The sequence below is a fragment of the Nerophis ophidion genome, linkage group LG19 (genome assembly GCF_033978795.1).
Source record: "Nerophis ophidion isolate RoL-2023_Sa linkage group LG19, RoL_Noph_v1.0, whole genome shotgun sequence".
Classification (NCBI taxonomy): domain Eukaryota; kingdom Metazoa; phylum Chordata; class Actinopteri; order Syngnathiformes; family Syngnathidae; genus Nerophis; species Nerophis ophidion.
Window position 1 is genome coordinate 43042730 of NC_084629.1, and position 12692 is coordinate 43055421.

The window sequence follows — 12692 nt, forward strand, 5'->3', positions numbered from 1 at the left end:
AGATCAAAGATGGGAGCTTTTTCAACCTCCTTTTTTCTGCCCCCTACTTCCAACAGTTTGAAAAGCTGCATTGGCAGCGGACGCTTCTCCTTACCTGACTGGAGGCGGACGGCCGCCTCCTCGCGCTTCTTCTTCTTGTGCTTCAGCCTCTGACGAGCGACGTAACCTTTCCAGGCTGCTCAAAAACAAAATAAAGGGTGTGTGAAAGCAAATAGAAGGACACACACACACACACACACACAAGATCCCACTTCAAAACAAGGGCTCAAGCATGTGGCGGAGGGATAAATCCATTTGTTCTCTGTGAAGTCTCCCGTCCGCCCTGAAGCCTCGCTCTCAGCCCGCCAAGGTCAAGCTGTGGTTATCAAGCCATCTCTTTTAGGATTTATTGCAAACTTCACAATCAAGTGGTGAGATCCAGTATATTTAGAACTGGGGTTGCAAAGGGCTGGAAAGTTTCCGGTAAATTTTCGGCAAATTTACGACGGGGAGTTTGGAAATTTCGACCATTTTTGGATTATTTAAAGTTGGACACCGTCCGTCTTATTGTGTAAAATAAGTAAAAAGCTTGTAAAAGACTATTGCAATGCCACACAGATAGAAATAGTCAGCTAAACAATTGGAGTAGTCTTTAAAAATATTTGACTAAAGGACAAATGAATAGAAATAGTCTAGATCAGGGGTCACCAATGCAGTGCCCGCGGGCACCAGGTCGCCCGTAAGGACCAGATGAGTCGCCCGCTGGCCTGTTCTAAAAATAGCTCAAATAGCAGCACTTACCAGTGAGCTGCCTCTATTTTTTAAATTGTATTTATTTACTAGCAAGCTGGTCTCGCTTTGCTCGACATTTTTAATTCTAACGGTCTAGCTCCAGCCTATCTTGCCGATTGTATTGTACCGTATGTCCCGGCAAGAAATCTGCGTTCAAAAGACTCCGGCTTATTAGTGATTCCTAGAGCTCAAAAAAAGTCTGCGGGCTATAGAGCGTTTTCCGTTCAGGCTCCAGTACTCTGGAATGCCCTCCCGGTAACAGTTCGAGATGCTACCTCAGTAGAAGCATTTAAGTCTCATCTTAAAACTCATCTGTATACTCTAGCCTTTAAATAGACCTCCTTTTTAGACCAGTTGATCTGCCGCTTCTTTTCTTTCTCCTATGTCCCCCCCTCCCTTGTGGAGGGGGTCCGGTCCGATGACCATGGATGAAGTACTGACTGTCCAGAGTCGAGACCCAGGATGGACCGCTCGTCGGGACCCAGGATGGACCGCTCGCCTGTATCGGTTGGGGACATCTCTACGCTGCTGATCCGCTTGAGATGGTTTCCTGTGGACGGGACTCTCACTGCTGTCTTGGAGCCACTATGGATTGAACTTTCACAGTATCATGTTAGACCCGCTCGACATCCATTGCTTTCGGTCCCCTAGAGGGGGGGGGTTGCCCACATCTGAGGTCCTCTCCAAGGTTTCTCATAGTCAGCATTGTCACTGGCGTCCCACTGGATGTGAATTCTCCCTGCCCACTGGGTGTGAGTTTTCCTTGCCCTTTTGTGGGTTCTTCCGAGGATGTTGTAGTCGTAATGATTTGTGCAGTCCTTTGAGACATTTGTGATTTGGGGCTATATAAATAAACATTGATTGATTGATTGATTGACAAAACTCAAATAGAATTTGAAAATCCAAGAAAATATTTTAAAGACTTGGTCTTCACTTGTGTAAATAAATTCATTTATTTTTTTTACTTTGCTTCTTATAACTTTCAGAAAGACCATTTTAGAGAAAAAAATACAACCTTAAAAATGATTTTAGGATTTTCCAAGTATAAGTCGCTTCTGAGTATAAGTCGCACCGGCTGAAAATGCATAATAAAGAAGGAAAAAAAACATATTTAAGTCGCACTGGAGTATAAGTCGCATTTTTTGGGGAATTTATTTGCTAAAATCCAACAGCAAGAATAGACATTTGAAAGGCAATTTAAACTAAATGAAGAATAGTGAAGAACAGGCTGAATAAGTGTAGGTTATATGAGGCATAAATAAGCAACTGCTATGTTAACCTAACATATTATGGTAAGAGTCATTCAAATAACTAGAACATATAGAACATGCTATACCTTTACCAAACTATCTCTCACTCCTAATCCATAAATCCCATCAAATCTTATACGTCTAGTCTCTTACGTGAATGAGATAAATAATATTATTTCATATTTTACGGTAATGTGTTAATAATTTCACACATAAGTCGCACCTCCGGCCAAACTATGAAAAAAACTGTGACTTATAGTCCGAAAAATACGGTATACCTTTTTACCTTTTAAATTCCTTCCTTTTCTTTCCTGACAATTTAAATCAATGTTCAAGTACATTTATTTTTTTTTATTGTAAAGAATAATAAATACATTTTAAATCTAACTCTTCATTTTAGCTTCGGTTTTTTCGACGAAGAATACTTGTGAAATATTTCTTCAAACTTGTAATGATTAAAATTTAAAAAAAATATTCTGGAAAACCTAAAAATCTGTAGAATCAAATTTAAATCTTATTTCAAAGTCTTTGGAATTTCTTTTAAAATTTTTGTTCTGGAAAATCTAGAAGAAATAATGATTTGTCTTTGTTAGAAATATAGCTTGGTCCAATTTGTTATATATTCTAACAAAGTGCAGATTGGATTTGAACGTATTTAAAACATGTCATCAAAATTCTAAAAACTAATCTTAATCAGGAAAAATGACTAATGACGTTCCATAAATTCTTTTTTTAATTTTTTCAAAAAGATTCGAATTAGCTAGTTTTTCTCTTTTTTTTTCCTCCGGTTGAATTTTGAATTTTAAAGAGTCGAAATTGAAGATAAACTATGTTTCAAAATTGAATTTCATTTTTTTGTGTGTTTTCTCCTCTTTTAAACTGTTCAATTAAGTGTTTATTTAATCATTTATTCTCTACAAAAAACATTCCATAAAGGAAAAAAAAACGTACAACGGAATGACGGACAGATATACCCTTTTTTTTAATATATAGATTTATTTATTAAAGGTAAATTGAGCGAATTGTCTATTTCTGGCAATTTATTGAAGTGTGTATCAAACTGGTAGCCCTTGGCATGAATCAGTACCCAAGAAGTAGCTCTTGCTTTCAAAAGGTTGGTGACCCCTGATGTCTAGTTGAAAAAATGAAGAGTCAATCAGCGTGCTAAATCAAACTATAAGCTAGATTCTTTAGAGAAGGTTGAAGTGGGCGGGGTTGAGGTGGGGGGTAGTGGGGGGGGGGGGGGGGGGTATATTGTAGCATCCCAGAAGAGTTAGTTCTGCAAGGGATTCTGGGTATTTGTTGTGTTACGGTGCGGGTGTTCTCCCGAAATGTGTTTATCATTCTTGTTTGGTATGGGTTCACAGTGTGGCGCATGTTTGTAACAGTGTTAAAGTTGGTTAAACTGCCACCCTCAGTGTGACCTGCATGGCTGTTGACCAAGTATGCATTGCATTCACTTGTGTGTGAAAAGCTGTAAATATTATTTGAGTGGGCCGGCATGCAAAGGCAGTGCCTTTAAGGTTTATTGGTGCTCTTGAATTCAGTGGCGTTTTAAAAAGTCATAAATTTTACTTTTTGAAACAAATACCGATAATTTTGAAACAGATACCGATAAATTCCGAAATTACATTTTAAAGCATTTATAATATCGGCAGTCCGATATTGTCAAACATCTCTAATAGAAAGTCAACTTGTTTTTCCACTCTGCTGGTACTTTAACATCAAAGCACCTGACTGGATGATGGTAGCACATCGGTTCCTCTTCTCCTTCTCCTGTCGGTATCGTCGCGCCCCCAGCCAGCCTTTGGTGTAGGCTTGCATCACCACCACCTGAGCTATCACTTCTCGAAGCAGCAGGTTGAGCTGCTCCACATGGTAGTACTTCAGGAACACCTGAAAGGACCAAAAACACCCCTTTTTTTTTGTAGAAAATCAAAAAGGTACTCATTTTGTAGAATCATTGAAACATGACTGTACCTTGGTCTTACCCAGCACCCAGTCTTCCAGTCTGGCTCGCTCAAGTATGGCAGTAGAATTCTCTTTGCTGGGCTCTGGCATCTGGTGAGCCCGGAATGCAAGGTAGTAGTACCTGCAGGGACAGGTAATTAAAAGTTCTGATGCAATAGATCTGTGACTGACTCTGGGCAAAAAGTAAAGAAGGATAATTCAATTTGATCAAAGTCCACAGCTCGTTGATACATGAATTCTGAGTATTAGCACTTTCTACCGGACACAAAGCTGCACCTGTTCATCAAATGATCACTTGAGAGTGTAGTGGGGAATCACACAAATAGCAGATGTTAAACTTGGATAAGTATGAGTTGTGTTCAGCAAGCATGGTTGATATGCTGCGTATTATCAGAGGCTGTTTTGCTTGAGGAAACTGAGGGGTGTCAGGTTGATAATGACGATGAATCAGTACCCAAGAAGTAGCTCTTGCTTTCAAAAGGTTGGTGACCCCTGATGTCTAGTTGGGCTCCAGTACTCTGGAATGCCCTCCCGGTAACAGTTCGAGATGCCACCACAGTAGAAGCATTTAAGTCTCACCTTAAAACTCATTTGTATACTCTAGCCTTTAAATAGACTCCCTTTTTAGACCAGTTGATCTGCCGTTTCTTTTCTTTTTCTTCTATGTCCCACTCTCCCTTGTGGAGGGGGTCCGGTCCGATCCGGTGGCCATGTACTGCTTGCCTGTGTATCGGCTGGGGACATCTCTGCGATGCTGATCCGCCTCCGCTTGGGATGGTTTCCTGCTGGCTCCGCTGTGAACGGGACTCTCGCTGCTGTGTTGGATCCGCTTTGGACTGGACTCTCGCGACTGTGTTGGATCCATTGTGGATTGAGCTTTCACAGTATCGTGTTAGACCCGCTCGACATCCATTGCTTTCCTCCTCTCTAAGGTTCTCATAGTCATTATTGTCACCGATGTCCCACTGGGTGTGAGTTTTCCTTGCCCTTATGTGGGCCTACCGAGGATGTCGTGGTGGTTTGTGCAGCCCTTTGAGACACTAGTGATTTAGGGCTATATAAGTAAACATTGATTGATTGATTGATTGATGATGTTCTATTCATCTTGTATCAAGTCTATTTTAACATATTCTATCACTTCCTGGTTTGGTAACCCAATAAAAACAGACCAGGTGGTATAATCAAGGTGTGCCAAAAGACCATAGGCACTACCTTGAAACCCCTGAACCAGATTCATCAGGTCAGAATCATCCAGAAGGCAAAGTCCAATCTGGCCAACCCTCAGCACTTCTCTTCTTAGAGTTTAGACTCTTGCCCTCAGGATGTAAGTACGCCTCTAGTAATAGAAAGGCCAACAACAACCGATACATAAGACTACTGTAACGTATTATTTTCGGGTCTCCCCATGTCTAGCATTAAAAGATTACAGTTGGTACAAAATGCGGCTGCTAGACTTTTGACAAGAACAAGAAAGTTCGATCACATTACGCCTATACTGTATATACCTTTATATACATATATACATACATATATACCTATACTGGCTCACCTGCACTGGCTTCCTGTGCACTTAAGATGTGACTTTAAGGTTTTACTACTTACGTATAAAATACTACACGGTCTAGCTCCATCCTATCTTGCCGATTGTATTGTACCATATGTCCCGGCAAGAAATCTGCGTTCAAAGGACTCCGGCTTATTAGTGATTCCCAAAGCCCAAAAAAAGTCTGCGGGCTGTAGAGCTTTTTCATTTCGGGCTCCAGTACTCTGGAATGCCCTCACGGTAACAGTTCGAGATGCTACCTCAGTAGAAGCATTTAAGTCTCACCCTAAAACTCATTTGTATACTCTAGCCTTTAAATAGACTCCCTTTTTAGACCAGTTGATCTGCCGTTTCTTTTCTTTTTCTTCTATGTCCCACTCTCCCTTGTGGAGGGGGTCCGGTCCGATCCGGTGGCCATGTACTGCTTGCCTGTGTATCGGCTGGGGACATCTCTGCGATGCTGATCCGCCTCCGCTTGGGATGGTTTCCTGCTTGCTCCGCTGTGAACGGGACTCTCGCTGCTGTGTTGGATCCGCTTTGGACTGGACTCTCGAGACTGTGTTGGATCCATTGTGGATTGATCTTTCACAGTATCATGTTCTCATATGTTCTCATAGTCATCAGTATCATCAGTATCACAGTATCATGTTCTCATAGTGATCATTGTCACCGATGTCCCACTGGGTGTGAGTTTTCCTTGCCCTTATGTGGGCCTACCGAGGATGTCGTAGTGGTTTGTGCAGCCCTTTGAGACACTAGTGATTTAGGGCTATACAAGTAAACATTGATTGATTGATTGATCCTTTGTTCCTTCAGCTGTTTGTATAATTGAGCTCCTTAAACAAGCTTAGCTGCTATGTAGTCACTTTAGTAGGATGCGACGTGTGATTAGTTTTTATTGTATTACAAATGTTTTTAGTTTTTAGCTTTATGATGGTTTGTATGTTGTATGTATTTTATGTATTTGTACCTTGTTTTTACTGTTGTACCTCAGTTTTACTGTTGTACACCTCGTTTTTAATGACTACTGCTGCAAACCAATAAAGATTTTTAAAAATATTATTCATGTTAGGGACGGCGTGGCGCAGTGGGAGATGGCCGTGCGCAACCCGAGGGTCCCTGGTTCAAATCCCACCCAGTACCAACCTCGTCACGTCCGTTGTGTCCTGAGCAAGACACTTCACCCTTGCTCCTGATGGGTGCTGGTTGGCGCCTTGCATGGCAGCTCCCTCCATCAGTGTGTGAATGTGAATGGGTAAATGTGGAAGTAGTGTCAGAGCGCTTTGAGTACCTTGAAGGTAGAAAAGCGCTATACAAGTACAACCCATCTATCATTTATCATTTATTAATGAAAGAAAACCCTTTAGGTTAGTCTACAGTTTCCTGGACACCCTAAGGCATGGGTGTCAAACTCTGGCCCGCCGTGTAATTTCATTTGGCCCTTGAGGCAATATCACATTAACATTAGAGCTGGCCCGCCGCTGTAACACCACATTCACCGTTAAAACTCATACTCGTCAACCCTCCCAATTTTCCCGGGAGACTCCTGAAGTTCAGTGCCCCTCCCAAATTCCTCTCGATTAACACCTGGACAATAATATTGGGGGCGGGCCGTAAAAGCGCTGCTTTTGGCGTTCTCAACATGTCGCCACGTCCGCTTTTCTTCCATAAAAACAGCGTGCCGGCCCATTCACATAATATATGTGGCTCATACACACACACAAGTGTATGCAAGGCATACTTGGTCAACAGCCATACAGGTCACACTGAGGGTGGCCGTATTAACAAGGTTAACACTTTTACAAATATGTGGCACACTGTGAACCCACAGCAAACAAGAATGACAAACACATTTCGGGAGAACATCCGCACCGTAACACAACATAAACACAACCGGACAAATACCCAGAACCCCTTGCATCACTAACTCTTCCGGGATGCTACAATATACACCCCCGCTACCACCGAAACCCGCCCCAACTCAAACCCGCCGCCGAAAAAAGGCATTAAATTTGTGTTTTTATTTTATTTGATATGCCATTGATATTTTTCAATTATTATTATTAAAAACTGGATTTTGCATGTCACTATAAAGTTATATAAGCCTTGCTGGTCAATATTCAATGCAAAACTTGTTTGGGTCCGTATTAAAGGGTTAATTTGTTCAACCTCGGCCCGCGGCTTTGTTCAGTTTTAAATTTTGACCCACTCGGTATTTGAGTTTGACACCACTGCCCTAAGGAGAAAAACATGGGAAAATACAAAATACTACCAAATTGACAAAGGCCCGAATGTTAATGCTAATAAAAATGTAATGCACCAACATTGGGATTAAATTGCATACCTTTGGCAGGTGTGATTAATAAATGAACACAAGCATAGTACATATTTTTTTTTTTTCCAAGATGGCGCTGCTGTAGTGGCTGCTGTAGGCAGGAGCTCTGTGCTCTTGTATCATCCTTTTGTGTTTCCCTCTTGTTTTCATGTGTTATTATATTTTTTTGCATTTTGGTCCGGGACCCTTTGGGACTGTGTGACAAGGGGTGCCACTTTTGTGACCTCTGTGGTGTTTTTTTTGTGGACTTCTGGATCTGCCTCCCGGGAGCCTTTTGGCCATGGAGACCAGCTGCTGGGTCTCTGCCACACCGGAGTCCGTTTGGAGGGACTGGAGGAGATGCGGATGAGGGGACAAGGCTGCGGAGCTGGCACTGAGCGCTGGGACGGAGAGGCTTCGCGGTGTCTTGGCTGGGTGAGCAGGAGTCGGACACCTCAGTCTCCTTGGACGTATCATTGATCATCCATGCGGACTGGACACTGGCCGAGAGTGGAGTCGGCTGTCTTGGTTGCTTTGTTGGGTCTGCTCCTGTCTCTGGCCATGCTCCCTCCTCCCCAGCGGACGATGGCGTGGAACACCACAGAGGCCACCACAGTGGATATGTTTCTTTTACTTTTTATTCATAGCTGTATGTAGAAGTGTCTGGTTGTATCTGCTGCTTTAATGTCTTTAATGTCCTCTGTGTTCTTTGATGTTTGATGTTTCCCTCTTACACACATGTAAGAGGGATGTGTACTATGGCTATGAGTTGTTGTTGTTTTTTTTTTTTTTTTTTCCCTTCCCTTGGCCTCAGTCTGCACCCCCTCTCCAAGGCCCAGGCTAAGACCGATTTTTTTATTTCATTTTAATCTTCTGTCCCCCCCCCCCCTTGTTTACCTGTATTTCATCTTTTTTTGTAAGGGGCGCTGGAAGCCGGCAGACCCGTCAGCGATCCTGTTCTGTCTCCCTGTAATGTTTGTCTGATCTTGAATGGGATTGTGCTGAAAATTGTAATTTTCCTGAAGGAACTCTCCTGACGGAATGAATAAAGTACTATCTAATCTAATCTAATCTAGTGCAGTACATAGTACATAGTACACAGTACTGTTTTTATCTTTTCATGCATTACACTGTTGCTGAAAAGCATTTTTTTCCCTATTTTTGATGGGAATCAATGTTGCCAGATGTAAGATATTTACCATATTTGCATAAGAATTTCACTCTGTATGATCAATAATTCCAAAAATCCTATGATGTACAATAATTTGACCCATTCAATGCATGAGTAGTAGCCAACCCAAACAGGATACGATCTGCATGTTCCAAATGTTGTGCGGTGACTCCAAAAGGGGGTGGAGTTTTACTCTAGTTGATGGTCCTGCTGTTAGAATAATTATATACAAGTTATCACACAACTCTTATGATTAGAGGCCGTTGCTATAGTTATTATCTATTGGGCTCTTTTCTGCTTCGTGCAAGGGCACACAACTTATCTTCCACGGCATATGAGCGGTGGTTCTTGCCACTGAAGTTTTCTTTCTTTTAGCCTGCTAATAGCCAAGGACTTTAAGTACCTCAACGAAGAGAAGATGACAGCACGCAGACCAAGCAGAGACAAGGCAATCACAAAGCCCCCAGCACATTGTGCATACTGGAGCAGCTTTGCATGATGTGTGTGACCACTCCCTTCAGAGGTGATGTTGACTGGGGAACTGCTGGATAAATAGGGGAGCACGGGGGCTGTACCTTAGAGCGTGGTGGGAGACTGTAACTGAGTGTGCAGACCCAAACATTTCTCCTCATGAGCAAAATTTTACTCTGTCTCTGCCTGATTCCTTTTCCTTGTCTTGTCTAATAGTAAGTTCAGTGTTTGAACCTGACACCTGCAAAACGTCAAATCTGGTACATACGAGCATGTTCATCAAAATAGGATTGCTTTCATCTTCTGATACAACAATTTTTCATTCCTTATTTAGCAACCATGATACAGATGAATTATTGAACATGTGGAGCTTTTATAAGAATAATGTTGAAATTTCATGAGAAATAAAGACCATAATTATATTAGTAAATATACTTGCTATTTTATTGTAAAATGTTGTAATATGGCAGCACGGTGGTAAAAGGGGTTAGTGTGTCTGCCTCACAATACGAAGGTCCTGGGTTCGAGCCTGCGCTCGGGATCTTTCTGTGTGAAGTTTACATGTTCTCCCCGTGACTGTGTGGGTCCTACTCTGGCTTCCTCCCACCTCCAAAGACATGCACCTGGGGATAGGCCCCTCCCACTTCCAAAGACATGCACCTGGGGATAGGCCCCTCTCACCTCCAAAGACATGCACCTGGGGATAGGCCCCTCCCACCTCCGAAGACATGCACCTGGGGATAGGCCCCTCCCACCTCCAAAGACATGCACCTGGGATAGGCCCCTCCCACCTCCAAAGACATGCACCTGGGGATAGGCCCCTCCCACCTCCAAAGACATGCACCTGGGATAGGCCCCTCCCACCTCCAAAGACATGCACCTAGGGATAGGCCCCTCCCACCTGCAAAGACATGCACCTGGGTATAGGCCCCTCCCACCTCCAAAGACATGCACCTGGGGGTTGGCCCCTCCCACCTCCAAAGACATGCACCTGGGATAGGCCCCTCCCACCTCCAAAGACATGCACCTGGGGATAGGACCCTCCCACCTCCAAAGACATGCACCTGGGATAGGCCCCTCCCACCTCCAAAGACATGCACCTAGGGATAGGCCCCTCCCACCTGCAAAGACATGCACCTGGGTATAGGCCCCTCCCACCTCCAAAGACATGCACCTGGGGATAGGCCCCTCCCACCTCCAAAGACATGCACCTGGGGATAGGCCCCTCCCACCTCCAAAGACATGCACCTGGGGATAGGCCCCTCCCACCTCCAAAGACATGCACCTGGGGATAGGTTGATTGGCAACACTAAATGGTCCCTAGTGTGTGAATGTTGTCTGTCTATCTGTGTTGGCCCTGTGATGAGGCGGCGACTTGTCCAGGGTGTAACCTGCCTTCCACCCGAATGCAGCGGAGATAGGCTCCAGCACCCCCTGCAACCCCAAAAGAGATAAGCGGTGGGAAATGGATGGATGAATAGAGATAAAATAACTTTTTTCCAAATGAATGTGTTTTTGTTTTTGTTAGTGCTATATCCATCCATCCATTATCTACCGCTTATTCCCTTTGGGGTTGCGGGGGGCTGTGGTGCCTATCTCAGCCACAAATCGGGCGGAAGGCGGAGTACACCCTGGACAAGTCCCAACCTTATCACAGGGCCAACACTGATAGACAGACAACATTCACACACTAGGGACCATTTAGTGTTGCCAATCAACCTATCCCCAGGTGTATGTCTTTGGAGGTGGGAGGGGCCTATCCCCAGGTGCATGTCTTTGGAGGTGGGAGGGGCCTATCCCCAGGTGCATGTCTTTGGAGGTGGGAGGGGCCTATCCCCAGGTGCATGTCTTTGGAGGTGGGAGCGGCCTATCCCCAGGTGCATGTCTTTGGGGGTGGGAGGGGCCTCAACCCAGGTGCATGTCTTTGGAGGTGGGAGGGGCCTATTCCTAGGTGCATGTCTTTGCAGGTGGGAGGAAGCCGGAGTACCCGGAGGGAACCCACGCAGTCACGGGGAGAACATGCAAACTCTACACAGAAAGATCCCGAGCCCGGGATTGAACCCTGACTACTCAGGACCTTTGTATTGTGAGGCAGACGCACTAACCCCTCTGCCACCGTGAAGCCCTTAGTGCTATATAATGATTTATTTAATTTTTTTTTTAAATCATATTAACCGCACTTTTGAAATTGTATGAATCATGAGTAATAACAATTTGCTTGCATCATTTGGAGTAACTTAAAAAAGATGCACCTTTATTGTCAGAATGTCATGCAGGAACATTTTTCAAATGTTTTACTGTACTTGAATGCACCACATTTTTTTGCCACAACTTGGTGACAGTTTCATCCAAAGTCTAGTCCGGGTAGTCAAGGTGTCCTCACTCATCTTTGCACGGGCTATAAAACAACACCCGACCATCTGCAGCTAACATAAAGGAGCATGTTTAGTCCAAATCATTATTTAATCTGTGTAATTTGTTTTATGATTAATAACATGAGTTAACTGTTTATTTTTGACAGCCCTAGTTTTGGTTGTTCCAAATCTTCTCATGTAAACAGACTCAAAGTTAATATTAGAAATATAGTTTGAAATAACTTGTGAGACCCTCTCACTGCAACCAAAGGATCCAAGGGTAATTAATAGTGGACGTAGACTTGAACTTCAACAGCCACATTAAGTCAATAACATCAGCAGCTTTTCACCAGCTGAAAAACATCAACACAGAGGAATATTGTCTAAATCAGATTTAGAAAAATGAATTCATGCCTGTGGCTCCAGCAAGTTAGACGACAGTAACAACCTCTCTAAACAAGCAGCTGCAGAACATCTAGAATGCTGCTGCTCGAGTCTGGACGAGAACCAGTTAATTTGACCACATTGGTCCAGTGCTCAGGTCACTGCACAGTTGCCCTACTCAGTGGTCTAGTGGTTAGAGTGTCCGCCCTGCGATGGGTAGGTTGTGAGTTCAAACCCCGGCCAAGTCCTACCAAAGACTATAAAAATGGGAGCCATTACCTTCCCTGCTTGGCACTCAGCATCAAGGCTTGGAATTGGGGGTTAAATCACCAAAAATGATTCCCAGGTACTGCTGCTCACTGCTCCCCTCACCTCCCAGGGGTTGAAAAGGGTAATGGGTCAAATGCAGAGAATAATTTTGCAACACCTAGTGCAGGGGTAGGGAACCTATGGCTTGGGAACC

General features: G+C 43.7%; 1 protein-coding gene across 1 annotated transcript in view; it reads right to left on the minus strand.

Annotated features, from left to right (window-relative positions):
* Positions 1-12692, minus strand: part of myo3b (myosin IIIB) — a 327297-nt gene that overhangs the window by 124538 nt on the left and 190067 nt on the right. The window contains 3 exon segments of the mRNA XM_061880054.1: positions 95-175; positions 3755-3917; positions 4002-4113. Coding sequence (XP_061736038.1) covers positions 95-175; positions 3755-3917; positions 4002-4113 — 356 coding nt within the window.